At 34.6% G+C, this 18,410-nt stretch overlaps 3 protein-coding genes across 3 annotated transcripts; 1 reads left to right on the top strand and 2 right to left on the bottom strand.

Moving 5' to 3' along the window:
- Positions 1-529: 529 nt before the first annotated feature.
- On the bottom strand, positions 530-2,909 carry LOC127902289 (disease resistance protein RPS2-like). Its single transcript, XM_052441143.1, has 2 exons — positions 1,276-2,909; positions 530-1,012 (listed from the first exon to the last, which is right to left on the bottom strand). The coding sequence occupies exons 1-2, from the start codon at positions 2,758-2,760 to the stop codon at positions 530-532; spliced, it is 1,968 nt and encodes a 655-aa protein (XP_052297103.1). The 5' UTR covers positions 2,761-2,909.
- LOC127902290 (disease resistance protein At4g27190-like) lies at positions 2,839-3,637 on the bottom strand. The gene has a single exon (XM_052441144.1). It carries the CDS (start codon positions 3,613-3,615, stop codon positions 2,839-2,841), a length of 777 nt encoding a protein of 258 aa, XP_052297104.1. The 5' UTR covers positions 3,616-3,637.
- A 3,836-nt stretch (positions 3,638-7,473) lies between these two features.
- Positions 7,474-8,880, top strand: LOC107176070 (uncharacterized). The gene is made up of 2 exons (XM_052441145.1): positions 7,474-8,734; positions 8,819-8,880. The coding sequence occupies exons 1-2, from the start codon at positions 7,474-7,476 to the stop codon at positions 8,878-8,880; spliced, it is 1,323 nt and encodes a 440-aa protein (XP_052297105.1).
- The last annotated feature ends 9,530 nt before the right edge of the window (positions 8,881-18,410 follow it).

Below are 18,410 nucleotides of genomic sequence, written 5' to 3' on the forward strand. Positions count from 1 at the left end.
GGTGTTGTGGGAAATCGGCCTGCAAAATCATCTTCACATCTTTTCCACTTAGTGATAGTTCCTTGAAGTTGGATACGATCTGATCATCATCAATCATAATAACTAATGAGGTCAATTGATGATCTACGGTCACACGCAGTGACTTTATAGTATTTGTTTTATATTATGTTTTTTAAAAAAATGAATTATTGATAAAATTTATTTTGTATGTTAATTTTAGAGGTAAAAAAAGAAATTAAGAAAAAATAGTTGATTTATATTGGCTCGAAATTATTTTATTGCACAATAATAAATTACTAATTTATTTTGTAAGTTCTTCTATATGGAAAGACCGAGGATTCTTTTATAAATGCTATACCTAAAAAAGTTCATATAATTATGAATCTACCATATTGATCCCTTAGTCTAGACTAACAAAGATTATTGTATAATAAAAGTTTTCAATTTATTGAGTATTAATTTATCGATGGTTTGTCATATTTTTCAAAGTTAAAAATAAGCTATTGAAAAAAATATCTAGAAAATGACTTCATACCTTTTCCAACGGCCATAGGAGCTGTTGTTCAGGAATACCAAGTTGATCATTCTCATTATTCTGAGATAAATCTGCGGCGAATATCTTTAATTTGTCACAATGACGCACTAAAAGACTTTCTAGAGCGGGCCATTCCGAAGTATGCATTCCAGGGTACAAACATCTAAGTTTTGGTAGATATTGGAGTCCCAGAGTGGTGAGCTGTGGAAAGACAAAATAAGGGATCACTTGATCTGCTCTGTTTTCAGAAATGATCTCCTGTAAATCCTCACAGTGGCGTATATCTAGGTGTTGGAGCTGCTTCAGGCTTCCGATCATAGACGCTGAAAATATGTATTTTAATTTGTGACAACGCCACACGATCAATCGTGTTAAATTTTGAAAGCGAGGAAACATGACCGGAAGATGATTGTAGTGCCAAATCTTGTTGACATTAATTTCAGATATCTCTAAAGCCTCCAAGTTAGGCAACGCAACCTAAAAAAATAAGAATTTCTCATTAGATCCAATATCCATATGGGAGGCACTTGTTGAAATTTTCTTCTTTGATTACAAATTAATGCAAGTCAGAATCAATTTCCAACTGACAGCTGAGTATGCATTCTAATTCATACTACTTGTTAAGAGCTCAATTAGTGAGCGCGTGAGATTCTTTTTATCCTTTTTTCCATTTTCTTTCCATTCTTTAAATGATTTAAAGAGAACGCATGATACAATAAAGAAAATGTTAGCCTACGCACCTTCTCGTTGAAAAGTGGAGTTGAAATATCCAACGTGATTTCGCTGGAGCAATACATAGCCGTCGATTCCTCTTGCGACACTTGTCTGTTCGGTGATGCTGAAGGAGTCTTCACCTCACGGCAAAAACTTGTCACCTCTGGAAGATTCCCCAGACTCAAAGATCTTAATTGAGCAAACTCTATCTTCTCAATTGCATTATCAACTTCTTCCCCAATTGCAAAAATCTCTTTCATCTTGCTGCAATTAATAACTGCAATTCTCTCAAGTCTTGGAAGGCATTTTGTAGTGGAGAGCCAAAAGATATTGCTTAACTTATCACAATTATATGCTTCTACGGTTTTGAGTTTGTTGAAAGACTCTACTTTGAGCCGATCAATACATATCCTCTCCATGTTGATCAAATTGTGAAGGATAAGTGACTCCAAAAGAGGAAAGGCATCACAAGCGACCATCTCCCTTGAATCGACGATACAAAAGATGTCAGGATTATTTTGAACCCAGAGAAGCTTCAATTGTGAAAAGCCCTCTGTGTCCAAATTGAAAAGAACATTCTCGATGCCTTGCAGCTTGTCCAACCATAAGCATTCTACGTTATTGATGCCCTGCAATTTCATGGAGCAAATGTCCATAAAATCAAGCTTGAGCTTCAATGCTCTTAAACTCTTGCGATCACTGTTGATCGAAAAGTGCGGCCAACTTTCGAACCAATATTGTCCCACACCCATGGGATGCATGAATGACTCGTTTCCAATAGATATTTTGAACCTTTCGAGCTTTCTGGCCAGAAAACCTTCGGGTATAATACTGTCATTTTTAACGTGAATTTCTAGAGTGGTTAGCCGAGGTAAATGCATCAATTCGTCAAGGCTAGCATTACTTCTTTTGCTATTGGCTCTTTCAACCTCCCATTCAATGAAGCAATTACCCATATACAGCTCTTCTAATCGAGTTAAGCTTGATATGAGATTGGGCGCAATAACTTTTAGACGGAAACAATTGGTTAAATCTAACAATCTCAACTTATTCAATTGACCTAGTTCTTCTGGCAACTGCATAATATCAGACATAAAAAAGCTAAGGACTTCTAGATTCTTCAACTTCCCAATGATTGCTATGTCCCCCAACGCACTTTGATCCAGACATAGTGTGTGAAGATTTACTAGAAGATCAATTGAAGATGGAAATGAAGAAAACTGCATTCGAGTAAAATCTAGAACTCTAAGCTTTTTCATCCCTACAAAAAAGTTCTCAGGAATATTGATTTCAAGAGAAGAATCTTTGGGAGAGATAAATAAAAATTCAAGATTTGGGCATTCTAATCCTTCAGGAAATTCACGATTACTATAATTTCTTAAAGAGATAGCATTGCATTTTCGAAGTGCATCCTCTTCTGGCCAGTCCCACACATCCTCATTCCTCACCGAAAACACATGTTGGTGGCGGCATGCAATCGATATTGCGACATCGCGAACAACATCATGCATTGAAAATTCTTCATTGCTATCATCCTCAAGCAACAAACAAGAGTCTCTAAGTTCATGGACCAATGCATATAATTTGTCTCATGCATCTTCCATCTTATTGACTCCTTTAAATATACCCAAACCCATGGAGTACTTAAACAAGTCCAAAGTAAGAATACGGTTACCCATTAGACTGCAGAGCTGAAAAATTTTCTTGAGTTGCTCACCTTTTAAATGGTTGAAACTCAGCTCAATACTTGAATAAGTCTCTGCAGACACTCCTTCGAAGTTGTCCATTGAAGGCGTTCGGAGTTCTCGCAAGGAATTCTTCCATTCATGCAGACTCTTGCCTCTCAATGCCTTTGCTACCGTACTCAAGGCAATGGGCAAACCTCCACATGCCCTGGCGACGCCTATTGCTGTAGATTTCAACTCACGATTTTCAACATCATCACCGGCCATCATCTTAAACAATCTCCCGGCTTCTTCGTCTTTTAAGTTGTTTATCAAAAAGTTGTCTTTGGATCCCATTTTTAAGAGGACACTACGATCTCTTGCTGTCAGCAGTAGTTTGCATCCTTTATGATCTTCTCCAAAAGGAATTCCAACAGTCTCCAAATTAAGGTGTTTCCAGATGTTATCTAAAACCACAAGGATCTTCTTCTCATTTCTCAATCGCTCAAATAGTCTACTTGCTCTTCTAGATTCAACTTCCTCGCGCAACTCCAGGCCCAACTTCTCGGCAATTTCCTGTTGAATCTTTTTTATGTCTGGAGTTTGCGAAACCTCTGAAAAGACCACCATATCAAAGAGCTTGGCTTCCATAGCTTGTCTGGAGACCTCCTTGACCAGTGTCGTCTTTCCAATGCCGCCCATGCCGTACACCCCAATGATGCTGACATTAACATCGATCTATGCTTTTTTTATAGCCTCCAAAGTAGAACGTCTTGATTCAAAGGCCTCGTAGCCTATGTGAGGCTTGAGCCAAATCTCCTCCGGAATGGTACGATGGGAAACAATATCAAACTTCTTTACTTCTTCTCCAAGTTCAACAAGGGCCTTCATTTCTGTCTCTGCTTTCTTGCTAAGCTGATAGCGGGTCTTCAAATTAGGACACAAGCCCTTGAGACAACGCTTATTCGTTGACTCCTCATTTTCAATGAATTTGGCTGCCCTGTCAATGATGTCGTTCGCACTAACCAGCCACTTTTCAACCTTCTCTTCAATCTTTTCTCCTTTTCTTTCAGCCTCAGAAACTCTGTGCTGAATGCTCCTACTTTCATCCTTGAGTTCATCAAATTTTGCCCTGAGATTCTCAAAGTTGGTTTTATAGTTACGTAAATAACCAAGTTGGCGTTCTGCTAGAGGAGCCAAACATTTCACAACTTCCAAAACAACAGTAATAATGGTTTCCACCATCTTTGATCCTTCTATTTTTTTTTTTTGAGTTCTGAAAAGCAAATAAACAAGAGCCAACCACAGAAGAGAAAAAAGAAGAAACAACAAAGATGGACAGTTTATCTGGTTGTGGAAGCGGAGAAATGAAAGAAAGCGTAACAACTGATTGAATAAATATAAGGAGCGATTTAGATAATAAAGGAGAAAGGAACCAATCAAAATAACTTAAGTATAGACCAAAAGAAAGATGAAAAATATATTATAGACCACAACCGAATGAACAAAAGAAGATGTCTTGACACAGCAGAAGTGCAGAGAGTAGATATGGAACAAAACAGAGACAACAGCAGGACACAACTAAATTGGGAGCGGAGAGAAACTAATCAACAAGGACTGAGAGATTACAACAAAACAGATGCCAAGAGAAAAGGGTTTCCTGATCCTGTGAAGCTTAAGAGAGTTAACGGCAATAGGGAGCAAACATTAATAACAAAACAACAGTGACTACAACGAACGAACGCATATGTTTTTCTTGATTGAGAATAAGTTCAAAGAATGACTTTTTAATGAGGTGCTGAAGCTGAAGAATAACGATTTGCTAAAATTTTAAGAATGCTATATATTCTGTAAATTCAACAAGTGAAGAATAAAGAATAATGGTTTGTCATCTTCACGATGAAGATCATGGGCGAGATTAAAAGCAAAAGTGACCTATTTGAAAAGCCAAAGTTCAGAAGTTCCTTTGTTAAGCTTAGAAGTGAAGCAAAGAATAAATAAATAAATGAGTAATGATCAAGGGATGGGAATGAAGTGTTAGAGTACAATTTATGCACTAGTTTTGCATTATTTACTTCCTTTAATATCGATGTTTTGCACTTAATAATAGTGATTTACTTGTGTTTTATTTTTGTAGGTGCAATTCTATTGATTGGTGCTAAAATTGAGCTACAAGATGATGTTTAAGGATGATTGTTTTCTTGGAGAAATTATGAGCTTCAGAAGAACTTTGTTGATAAGGCGTGGGCGCATGCTGTCAACTACGGACCTGCAGTTTTTAGTTTAACGTGTTTTGTATTTTTAGTTATTTTTGTAATTACGAATTTAATATTTAGATAATATTTTAGATATTAGTATTTTATTTTAAAAAGAACTCTAGAGGAGAAGAGAGAGAAGAGAATTTAAGGGAGGAATCTATTGTCAAAGACGGGAGATTTTTGAAGGGGTAAAGGACACAGACACCCCTAACGTTTAAATAAGGGACATAAAACCCCCTAATGTTTCAAAAAAGACACTCAGACCCCAATTGACTAACGGAAATCGTTCCGTTAAATCATTAAAAGGTTAAAATCGTAATTACAAATTAAAAACAAGTGAATTGACTAAAAACCCACACACGCATCACACGCACAAACAAACCCCACGCACACACACACTGATTTCAGACAAATCTTTTAACACACTCACGGTTTGCCTCGCCGAACGCTGCTGGGGCTGCCGGAAGTTGCTGCTCACGCTACCGGAAGCTGCTGGAACTGCTCGTGCGTGGATCGAGACCGAGTCTAGTTGCTGGATCTGCTGTCGATCGACGTTTGGCTGCTGCTTGTGCTGTTGGAACTGCTGAAATCTCACGTTTGGCTGTTGGAACTGCTCGCGTTTGGCTGCTGGAATTGCTCGCGTTTGGCTGCTGGTTGTGCTCGCGTTTGGCTGCTGGTTGTGCTCGCGTTTGGCTGCTGGTTGTGCTCGCGTTTGGCTGCTGGTTGTGCTCGCTTTTGGTTGCTGGTTGTGCTCGCTTTTGGCTGCTGGTTGTGCTCGCGTTTAGTTGCTGGTTGTGCTCGCGTTTAGTTGCTGGTTGTGCTCGCGTTTGGCTGCTGGTTGTGCTCGCGTTTGGCTGCTGGTTGTGCTCGTGTTTGGCTGCTGCTTGTGCTCGGGTTTGGCTGCTGCTTGTGCTCGCGTTTGGTTGCTGGTTGTGTTTGTGGAATCTCGCGTTTGGCTGCTGCTTGTGCTCGCTTTTGGCTGCTGCTTGTGCTCGTGTTTGGCTGCTGCTTGTGCTCGTGTTTGGCTGCTGCTTGTGCTCGCGTTTGGTTGCTGCTTGTGTTTGTGGAATCTCGCGTTTGGCTGCTGCTTGTGGAGTCCACGGTTCAATTCTCTTAAATCCTATTTTTTCTCTTTAATTTTCATTTTTTTTATTAAATTAACTTCTCTAGCATGTTTGATGCATATGTGATGTATGTGTAAGAATATAAATAAATGATTATGAGAATTTTTTTTTTTGGTTTATGGTTGTTTGATGAACAGAGTTCTTAATTTATCCGGTTTATTGGAGAATTCTTACTAATTACTTTTGTTATTTCTTTTCTTTATCAATTTTTAGATGTGCATGGAATTTTCTTTATCAAATTTATTTTGTTATATCTAACCAGTTGGGCTAGAATTCTACCTAGGTGAGATATTATGTATTTTTTTTAATGGTCCTGGAGCATGTGAATTTTGTGCTTAATTTATTAATGAAAAGAATGTATTGGTTTGTAGATGGTTGATCAGCCATCCCAAAATCTGAATGCTCACTCACTTTATTCTTTTGAACAAGAAGATGACGAAGCATATTGGTCAAATGATGACAATGAAGACATAACACCTACTGATGATGAAATGGGATTAAATTGGGATGATGAGGGAGTGGATGTTGGGCATATTGAAGGTTGTGAAGAAGTGGATTATGGAGATAGTGAAGAAGAAGATAGAATTCTTTCTAATTGTGAGTCAGATGATAGAGAGCATGGCCTGCTTTCTGATTCTGAAGATGAGCAATCATTTCATTGTTTAGAATCTAACCCTAATGAAATGATTGAAATCAGTGTTGGGCAGGAGTTCGACAATGTCCAACATTTTAGAAGAGTACTTGAAAGCTACGTTATTAAGAATGGGTTTGATCTTAACAGAATTAAGAATGAGAAGGGAAGGTTCAGAGCAAAGTGTTCCAATGAGGGCTGTCCGTGGTTTATTTATGCAGCACTAGTAGAATCTGGAACAAAATTCAGAATTCAGAAGCTGAATAATGTACATGAATGTAATGGAGTGTTAGAGAACAAAGAGGCATCATATAAATGGATAGCCTCTCAGTTTGAGGGAACTTTGAAGAATAACCCAAAAATGCCAGTAAAGGCAATGAAAGATGAATTGGTTTCTAATTTAGGGGTTAAGGCAAGCATGAAGAAAATGTATAGGGCCAAGAAAAGAGCAATGGATAAATTAAATGGGAACTATGCAAATTCTTATCAGAGGCTAAGGGATTATGCCCAAATACTCAAACAAAGCAATCCCAATACGTAAGTAAAGATGAAATTTGTGTCTAGTTTTGATAAAGATAGAAGACCAGCTTTGAAGTTTCAGAGATTTATGCTTAGCTTTGTTGCTTTGAAGAATGGATTCATTAATGGATGTCGATGGTTTATTGGATTGGATGGTTGTCATTTAAAGGGGTATTTCGGAGGTGTGCTATTATCAGCAGTGACATTAGATGCAAACAATGGAATTTTTCCGATTGCCGTTTGTATTTGTGAATCAGAATGTGCTGATAGTTGGAAATGGTTTTTGGCAATATTGAGTGAGTGGTTGAACATAGAGGATCAAAGTCGAGTAACGTTTATGACAGATAGGCAAAAAGGAATATTACTAGGTTTGGAAGCATATTGGCATGGTGCAGCAGTGAGGCATTGTGCCAGACATATATTTGCTAACTTAAGAAGTAATCATCCTGATATCATCTACAGAAATCTATTTTGGACAGCAGCAAGAGCCACTACTGAAAAAGAATGGGAAGACGACATGAAGAAAATAAAAACAGCTAAAAAAGACACGCAAGCTGCTTATGATTATTTGATTAAGATTGACAAGAAACAGTGGGCTAGACATGCATTTCCTGATGATGTAAAAGTTGATCATGTAACTAACAACTTAACTGAGTCATGGAACAGCTGGTTAAATGAATACAGAGACAAGCCTGTGTTGACACTTATGGAATTCATTCGGAAGAAAGTTATGAAAAGACTATATAAAAGGCATTCTGATGCAAGAAAATGGATTGGGAAGCTGCCTCCAACTGTGAGGAGAAAGTTGAATGTTTCCAGACAAGAAGGAAGATATGTAAGGGTGCTTATGGCTAGTGAGTATGAATTTGAGGTAATGGATGAGAATAATAAAACATTTATGGTTAATATGCAGAATAAAACTTGTGATTGTGGTGTTTATCAAATTTGTGGGATACCATGTAAACATATCATCCCATGTATTGCTTTAAGACATGAAGATGCTGCTGATTATGTGGATAAAAAACTGACAGTGGAAGCATATTTGGCCACATATGCAAATATCATACATCCACTTCCAGATCAAAGTACATGGGCTGTTGTTGAAGGTCTAAAAGTCTTACCTCCATATGTCAAAGCAAGAGTTGGTAGGCCTAAAATAGTGAGGAAAAGAGAGCCAGGGGAAGAACAAGGGAAAAGAAAGACCAAGCAAAAATGTAGCAGTTGTGCAATTTTCGGCCATAATAAAAGATCATGTAAAAGACCAATTGATTCCACTCAACACCCCTCAGGTAAGCTTAAATTTCTTCTTTTTTTTTTACTTTTTTATATAAAAATAAAGTTTATATACTAATATTTCTACCTTTATCATGCAGGAACAGCCACACAAGATATGAGAGGAAGCTCACAAGCTAGTAGTTGTTATACCAATTTGTGAAAAGATTATTTTTTTTTTCAAAAAATATTATGGTTATTGATGTAATGTTTACCAGTACTAATTTGATACAATATTATAATACAATGGTTTTTTGTTATGTTTACTAGATTGATGGTTTTAATGTCTATTGGATATGTTATTTAGTACAATTAAGATTTTGTAATTATTGTTGTAACCAATTTTTTTTTGTTGATTATATAAGTTTAAATGATTGACATATGGAGAATTGTTATTTTTATTATATTAATAATTAATTTAATTTTTTTATTCTTGAGTAATTAATTAAATTTATTTAGTTTGAAAAGAAAATTTAACAAAAATTAAATGGAAAAATTGGGTAATGAAGTTATATTTGTAATTTTATTAATAATATAGGGATAAATTGGACAATGAACAATTAGTTTTTAATATGCTATAAGGGTATAATGGTAATTGCACTTTAAATTTAGAATTTCTGTTAAAACAAACGGTTTCCGTTAGTCAATTGGGGTCTGAGTGTCTTTTTTGAAACATTAGGGGGTTTTATGTCTCTTATTCAAACATTAGGGGTCTCTGTGTCCTTTTCCCTTTTTGAAGAGAAAGAAACCCTAGATCTAAATTTTTATTTCCTCTCTATGAAGAACTAAACCTATTATTCTGGTTGAAGGTTAATGAAGCTTTGATTCATCACTACTGTGAGATATTTCTTATACTTTAATTGTTTTATTGCTTTTTGGGTATTTGTTTATTCTCTGAATTATTGTCATGATTATGTTTGTTAATTAGATAATTGGCCACTATTTAATTATCAACTTAATCTATTGTCAATTAAAAGATTTATCGTATGAAGATTTTAATGTTTGTGACAAATAGCATAGCAGTGCGTTGTGTTATGAGAATAAACAATCTAATTTAAATGAATCATCGTATGCGTTTGTCGATTAGGATTTGGGTCTCTCTGGTTTTTCAGGCTGTCAATTGATTAAATCCTATGATCGTATCTAGGGTTGTCTATTGATTAGGAAAATAACCAACGATCGTACCTTGGTTATCGACTAGTTAAGGAGAGATTGGCTATTAGAGGGTCTCAGTAGCTATAACCGGTCTATTCATAAGTAGTAATGATTTATATTTGAATCAATGATCAGTAGTCGAATCAAGCTGAGTTAATTCCTTCAACCAGAGCTTTCCCCAATTTGAATTACAATTTTAATTTGCATTCTTGTTATTTTAATTTGATTTTTTATTATTGTCAACAACCCCCCCCCATTTTGCATTTTACATTTTAAAAGGATTTAAATAATTACCGATCTCTGTGGACATGATCCTACTCAATCACTATACATAATTTATTTAGAGTAGGTATTTATTTTTGCTGGCTTCGACGACCATCATAAAGTCATCTCCAGATAGTTGCAGAAAGATTTCTGCTGATATTATTAAAATTATTATTCGGTAAACCTAGTAGATTATTAGTACAAAACAGAGTAGGTGAAACACAACCTAACTACTTGACTGATCAGCATCTAAAATTTTATGAATATGTGTTGCATCTTACTTTTTACATTATGTACCACATTCTAATTTTGCCAATTTTGCAGTAAATATTATTGATGTATTAAATTGCAACAAACAGAACAGAATTATTGGTTTTAAACAATGAAAAAAGAATGCAAAAGTAGAAAATGAATGGAACTACACTCACCTTCATGTTGGAAAATCAGGTTAAAAAACATAGAATCCATATGCTTCTGTTAAAGTTAAAAGCTACATAGATTCTGTTAAGGTTGATGTGAAGCATAGGTTTGATTTTTTTTTTTATGGGATACCAAAGAAGCCAAAAAGGCTAAACCGAAAAAAAACGTGGGAATACAATTCCGTACATATCATGATTTAACCAAGGAACAATCAGCTGAATAATGCACTTGCCATCAACCTCAACCAACAACTTCCTAACCCCCAGTTTCCATGCCATATTAAGACCATAGAATAATCCCCAGAGTTCAGCATTAGTAACCGAACTGATACCAATGTTAGCACAGACTCCAGCAACCCAATCCCCATTGTCGTTTCTTAATAATCCACCATCTGCTGCAGCGTTCAAACTCCTGCAACCACAATCTGTATTGAATTTGAAAACATTATTAGGAGGTGGTTTCCAACCAAAGTAGTTCACAACCTTTGATGTTCCAGGCTTGATCAAATTCATCATAGTTTTGTGGCAATTTTTCAACTCTGGCCATAATATCCATAATAATACTGTGATTACTATTCTGCACATTCTTGAATAAAGCTTGATTTCGCCAAAACCACAAACGCCAAACTGCTATACCAAAAATAGAGGGCCAATCTACTCTATTACGATCAAAACGATATGATTTTAAATTAGTGAGGAACTAATCCTTTAAGTTCAAGGAGAAAAAATTATCCCTTTGGTTAGGAGGGACTAATGCTAACCAAATATGCTTGGCTACCACACAATCTTTAAGAGCGTGGAGAGAGTCTTCTACACTAGCTTTGCATCTCTCACATTGACTCTCGGCCACAACATGTCTTCTGGCAAGCTCCTCTTTGGTCTTTAATTTATCTTGAATAACCAACCAAAAGAAAGTTTTGACACTTTCCAACTCCAAATAAGGTTCCGTTCCGAGCAGATAAGAATGGATGAGTTGCTTGTAATGCTATGATATGCAGACTTCACTGTAAAATTGCCTTTATTTGAGAAACCCCGATCAACACCTGCTCTTACATTTGGAGCACTAAGCTGTGGAGAAGATAACTATTAAAAGCATTCCAATTCCGCTGCCCATTATTGTCAACATAATCCGCAATAGAATCTTCAAGCATCTTGCTTGGAATCAGCCTCAAAGCATGATATTTCAATATCACACTTTGCATCACCCAACAATCTTTCTAGAAACGAATTTTTGAACGATTTCCAACTTGCCAACGGACACCATTCAAAACTTATTGCCAAACCGTACCCATTGCACGCCACTCATAAGAGCCATATTTTGTGTGGGGAAATTGTCATTCTCAACACCATATTTCGAGCATAAAACCTTAGTCCACAGACTTGTAGGGGAAACAATAATATCCCATCCAATCTTCATTAATAAGGCTTCATTCAATTGGGAAGGATTTTTTAATCCAAGACCACCTTTGATTTTAGGTTGAGAGATGCTATCCCACCTGACCATGGACTTGCTGTTTCTTTCACCGTTCCTACTCTATATAAAACGGTGATAGATACAATCAATTTTTCCTTGAGTAGCCCTTGGAATCTTTGTGGTTTGCACAGAGTAAATCGGCAAGGCTTGGATCACTGCTTGAGCAAGAGTAAGCCTTTCGGCAAAAGAAAGGTGCTTCGCATTCCATCCTGAGAGCCTTGTGTCGACTCGATCAAGAATCTCATGATATGTTTTATTGGTAACATGACTATGAAGATTCGGCATACCCAGATACCTCCCCAAATTCTTTGAAATTGAAAAGCAACTTAATTCACCAATTTCCTTTGCCAATGCAAACTCCACAGTCTTTGAAAAATATGTTCGAGTTTTTTCTTCGCTAAGTTTTTCTCCCGACATGCAGCAAAAGTTATGTTGAATTTTGATGATCACCACCCCCGCTCAGACGAATCCTCTACAAGAAGAAGAAGAAGATCGTCAAAAAACAAAAAGGTGAGTAAAGGGTATACCTTTCCGAGAAAGTCTTATGGGTTTACATCGCTTCTGCTGAACTTCTAGGTTGATAATGTGTAACATTTGTTATTTGCTTTCCTCTTTTACCCTTATTAAATTGGTTAGAATAGTTAATATTGGGTGTTTGTGTGTGCGTAAAACTTATCAATTTGTTTTAGATAAGTTACGTAGGTTATTAGCTTTAATTAAAAAAGGAATTTTCTTAAAACTCATGTTTTCTTACTTTTTATTTATTTTAAAGTATTTATTAGTTACCAAAAGTATTTAAGAGGAAGCTATCTTTTATTTTCTATACCGTTACAAATCCTAAAAAAAAAAGAAGAAAGAAACATAAGTCTTTGACTTATATGAAAGTTTTATAACTTCTTTGCTTGGTGTTTGCCTTAAGGTACTAAGTATTTCTTTGACTTATATGATTTATTTTTATTAATTGTCAGCCTTTAATTACTTGTAGTATGATTTGGGTAATATATGTGTGTTTTAATGCTGTGATGATATTAACAGTCTGCATTCTTTGCTTCAAATCGTTTTCTTTATTTAGAATCATATGAATGCGTTTACATGTCATGGAACTAGACATCCAAGCTTTCCATTGATAGGTTTTATGTTGAAATCCTCTGAGTATGCAAATTGTTATGATTTTGTTTTTTAAAGTTGGGTTACTGGTGCTAGAAAATTCTGATTTTCAGCAGCGGTTCTTACTTTTGGAAAATTTTTCTGTAAAGTTACACATCTTTAAAAATTATGATGATTTTGTATCAGCAGATCTATATCTCGTATGACTGCATATTTAATTTCGTGATTTTATTCATTATGGTTAAAAATCATAACATGCGGCTGCTATAGATCTGGAAACTATTTCTCAGAATTGCTGAAGCTGAAATATGTAATAGTTTGGGCTAGTTTATGAATATTATATGTCATTTTAGGATTTTATAATGAAATTTCAAACTTTCCCTGGTCTTTAAAAATTGGAATCACGATTTTTGGGCATGTAAAATAAAAGGTATGAAGTTTTCAAGTTCTGTCTTCAAATCTGGAATTTTCTGGATAGGTTAGATGTTCTTGGAAATAAAATGCTTTTAAAATAGTTTTAGGTGTCCAAAAATTATGAATTTCAATTATATGCTTTCTGAATGTCTACTGTAATTAGAAAAAAGAAACGGATTATTTCGATTACTAGAGAATAGTTTTGTGAATTTCCTAAGTGGTAAAGGTCTGTTTTGGTCAATGCTGGACAATTTTGTTAATTTGGCGAAAGATCAATATTCTGTCTTGATTTTCACTTGTGCTTATTTTTGTGAAATTTTGTATGCAATGCTATGTATGTTCACAGTACCTCTGTAAATTTTCATGGTTTTCCAACATGTGTATAGGTTATTAAAAATCAGCATGTGTAGCATACTCATGTTTATGTCTATAATATTTATAAGTATTGAGCTAGTATAAGTGCCTATGATTTAAGGATAATTGGAATTATGTTTAAGGTTAGAGGTAATATTGATAAGGATATTTTTATGATGATTATGGGATGTGGGTGAGCTCGTTGATTTTTTCTTGAGGTATTGAGTTGATTATTGCGAATTGAGGTAAGCAGATTCATGCATGATGTGCTTTGACACAACTTAAAAGTAATATTTAACTCCCAAGTATAAGAGTGTCTTGTTGTATTATAACTCGGTGAGTCCGAGGTCGATCCATAGAGAAAAGATTTAATTTGTTTATTTTATTTTATTTTATCTAAAAATTGAAATTAAAACTTGAATATAAACAACTTAATTTAAATGAAACTATGGAATTGAACTAGTTAGGGTTATGGATCCACTCTTAGAAGTAAATAAAACTTAATAAATTCTTTTTGCCAATTTCTTTTTAGATTTATTACCCAAAAGATTAATTATACAAATTATTATTATTTTCCCTTTAATTTTATGATGGATTAAGTATTTATTGTGCCAAAATTTAATTTGTCTACAATAAGTCAAAATACCATTTCACCATGCCTTATAATAAGATCTTAAGAATTTATTGTGCCAAATTCATTTGTTTGTCTACAATAAATCAAAATTTCAAAATATAAAACATATATAAAATTAAATAGAAAATAATTTAATTTATAAAATTAAAAATAGAATTTGATTAAATCATATTTATTTCCTAAGAGTTTCACCTTCCCCTAACTAATATTATTTAGTTAAGCATAATTAAAATAAAAAGTAGTAAAATTGAATTACTTATAATTAAAAGTAATAAAAACAACTAAAATTGGAAATAAAACTAATTTTATTTATAAAAATAATTATACAAAATATTAAAAACACACTTGGAAATCAAGATTACAAGGAGATGGAGAGAATTTGAGAAGAAGAGAGTTGTAGAGAGATGATTAAAAACATAAAAATGAGGCTCTATTTATAGAAAAATAAATTCATAATCCAGTGCTTTGCGGTCCATCATAAGCTTCATGCATGTGCTCCTCACAACCTTTAGATCAAGATCCAATGGCTGGTCAAACTTCAAAAGTCAACATCACACGTGGCATCGTTTGACTCGTCCGATTTGCCCAAAGAACGGTTGAGATTTAGTCAAAATTGCCAGCTATCCCATGCACTCATATCTATTGTAAGCTCATTTCATCATCCAATCAGTGCTCGGTCAACAGGAAAAGTCAACTTTTTTTACACAAGCCCAATTTTAAGCCGATCTTGACTGATCTTAAGGTTTTCGGACCTCCATAATTCAAATTTGACCTCCGTTTATCGGTTTGGAACCTCGAAGTACGTGAAATTAATATTTTTCCTAATAAACACATAAAAATACACAAAATTAAATATATTTAAAACATAATTAATAATTCATAATATATTACATAAACATAAATATAAATTATAACATAGGCATAAAATAACATATTATCGCTTGATAATTCAACAATTTTTAATACTAATCAGCACATAAAATGTTGTGGCAGACCATCTCTCTCGTCTCCATTTTGACACAATTACAGAGCCATTAACATTGAATGAGTCATTTCCAGATGAACAATTAATGAGTGTGGAAGTATTATCGTGGTATGCTGATATCGTGAATTATCTTGTTACAGGTCAACTTCCAGAGCATTGGACCAAGCAAGACAAAGCCAAATTTTTTGCAGAGATAAAGAATTTCTTTTGGGATGACCCGTATTTGTTCAAGTATTGTGCAGATCAAATTATTAGACGATGTGTCCCAGAAAATGAAATTCAAAATATCCTTTCATTCTGCCATGAACAAGCTTGTGGAGGTCATTTCAGTGCTAAGAAAACAACGACTAAAATTTTACAATGTGGTTTCTATTGGCCAACTATATTTCGAGACGCTTACACTTTCTGTTCTTCATGTGATAGGTATCAACGAATGGGGAGCATTACACGAAGGAACATGATGCCACTAAATCCAATTTTAATGGTTGAGATTTTTGACGTATGGGGTATCGACATCATAAGACCCTTTCCCCCTTCTTTTGGCCATCAATACATATTGGTTGCTGTTGACTACGTATCGAAATGGGTAGAAGCAAGTCCATGTAGAGCCAATGATCACAAGGTGTTGATAGGATTTTTGAAAAGCAATATTGTTTCGCGCTTTGGATTCCCTCGAGCGATAATCAGTGATGGTGGTGCCCACTTTTGTAACAAAGCATTCAAAACTCGTTTGACAAAGTATTCAATCACTCACAAAGTGGCGACCCCATATCATCCCCAAACTAGTGGCCAAGTTGAGATCTCACTACAAGAAAAAGTATCTACTATGACAGTCTTCTGTGTGACAGTTTTTGGTCTGGAGGCCTACAACAATAGAATCGTGATAGATTTATTTTCTGTCATACACTTATGACATATTTGTGATAGAAATATCGTTTATTAAGAAATTATGATATATTGGTGATATAAATATCATATATCAAGAAATTATGATAGACTAGTGATAAATTATTTGACTATCAAGAATGAAAGACTGATTTTTTATGTTGACTTTAATTGCGCGGGTTTGACTTAATTTTTAAAAATATTATATTACTAAAATAGAAGTGAAACGATGTCGTCTCAGTTGTATGTTTCGCAAGTTTGAGGATAACAGACGTAAATAACAAAAAATAATTAATAAAACGTTGCGTTTTGTTAAGGGGGGAAACATTTTTGTGAGAAAAGAGGGAAATTTTTTTCTAAGTGTTCAGAAAATTTGCAAGCGTTATTGTGGAATCTCAAAATCGATTAGCACACTTGGAGCAAACCCTCAAAGGCCAGCCATAGCAAACTAACGACACCCAAACACCCATAGTTTCAAAATCATTCTGGTTGTTTCACTGAATCATCTCTCTTTGCTGGGACGAAGTCAGTGCTAATCGAAACCCAAATTGGAATGAGAACAACATCCAGGGTACTTTTATTGACTGAAAGAAACCCAATCGCTTACCGTGAAAGAAGACCCAAATCGTTGTTGCCGAAGTTGAAACCCTAGGCTTGACGGTGAATTGAAGCTTCACGCCCACTGGTGAGTCATAGCTGCATTTGCATGTATTTAATTTTGACTATTTATTGAACTTTTATGTAAAGTAGTAAATAATTTGTAAAAAATTGAAATGTATTTGCATGTATTGCATAAATTGCATATATTTCGGTAATCAATTTACTAAATAATTTCCCAGGAAGATATAATGTTGTTAATTTTGAGTTCTGTTTTGAGTTGTAATCGTGCATTGCATAATGTTGTTAATTTTTTTTTATTCTAGGTAATTCTGAATTATATTCATGTGTTTGTGTGTGAATTTTTTTTCTAGCTATTTCTGATATTGAAGCTTCATTAAGTTAAATGAGTGTTTGTGTATGAAGATGGTGATATTGGCCTGAAATGTCTATAACAAAGCCTGAGGAGGGACTTTTAGTAACTGATTCTGTTATGTAAAATTGAGGGATTCTCACATCTCATTGTCATCTACCTATGCATGTGGTGTTGTAGCTATTTTGCATCTGGTGGTATTATTGTTACTGTTGTTGTCTTGAGTCGTAACATTTGCGTGTCAAATATAAATAGTTGTGATTGCTGCATAAACGTGACAGTTCGATGTTCTTTATTTGTTGAAGGCATTGTATTAAGGTACTTGAAGCTTTTCTTTGTGTTTGCTTTCATTTTTGTTCTACTGATGTATATTATTTGAAGTTGTAGTTTATTATTTCTTCTTAGGCGTACTCATATGATTAATGTAATTTATTGGTACCTTTTTAGCCCTCTTGAATCCAAGTTTTGGAATTTTATCAACTGATCATTCAAAATATATTTCAGTAATCAATATTGTTGCTGGATTTGTACCTGGAATTGGATATAACAGCAGATTGTTGTGTTTAATTTGGTAAGTTCCATTTCTTATCCTCTATTATTTGACGTAGATTGAAGTTGTTATACACTTGCTTAAAATTTACATATCTTTAAATTTATAATTATGATACTATGTAATGTGTTTGTTGTGGGGTCTGTCTTATTTATTATATTTATAGTATAGTAGGAGAGTGAACTTTTGAAAAGTATGAAATTCAGTTTATCAGCTTTCTTGGTTGCTATATTTGTAATTTTAAAATTTGTTTAGTTCACACGGTGTTATAACATTAGACAAATATTCTAAGTATGTACATTCTTTCTTTGTTTTATGTATATGTCAGGAACATTAATTATTAAGCCCGAAATGGATAAATCTTGGATTCAATGTAATCGACTGTCGACATAATATGAAGAGGGTGTCCAGAAATTTATAAATTTTGCTATAAAAAATGCTGCAGGGAGTAGCGTCATTAGGTGTCCATGCGTTGATTGTGG

The sequence above is a fragment of the Citrus sinensis genome, chromosome 5 (genome assembly GCF_022201045.2).
Source record: "Citrus sinensis cultivar Valencia sweet orange chromosome 5, DVS_A1.0, whole genome shotgun sequence".
NCBI lineage: Eukaryota > Viridiplantae > Streptophyta > Magnoliopsida > Sapindales > Rutaceae > Citrus > Citrus sinensis.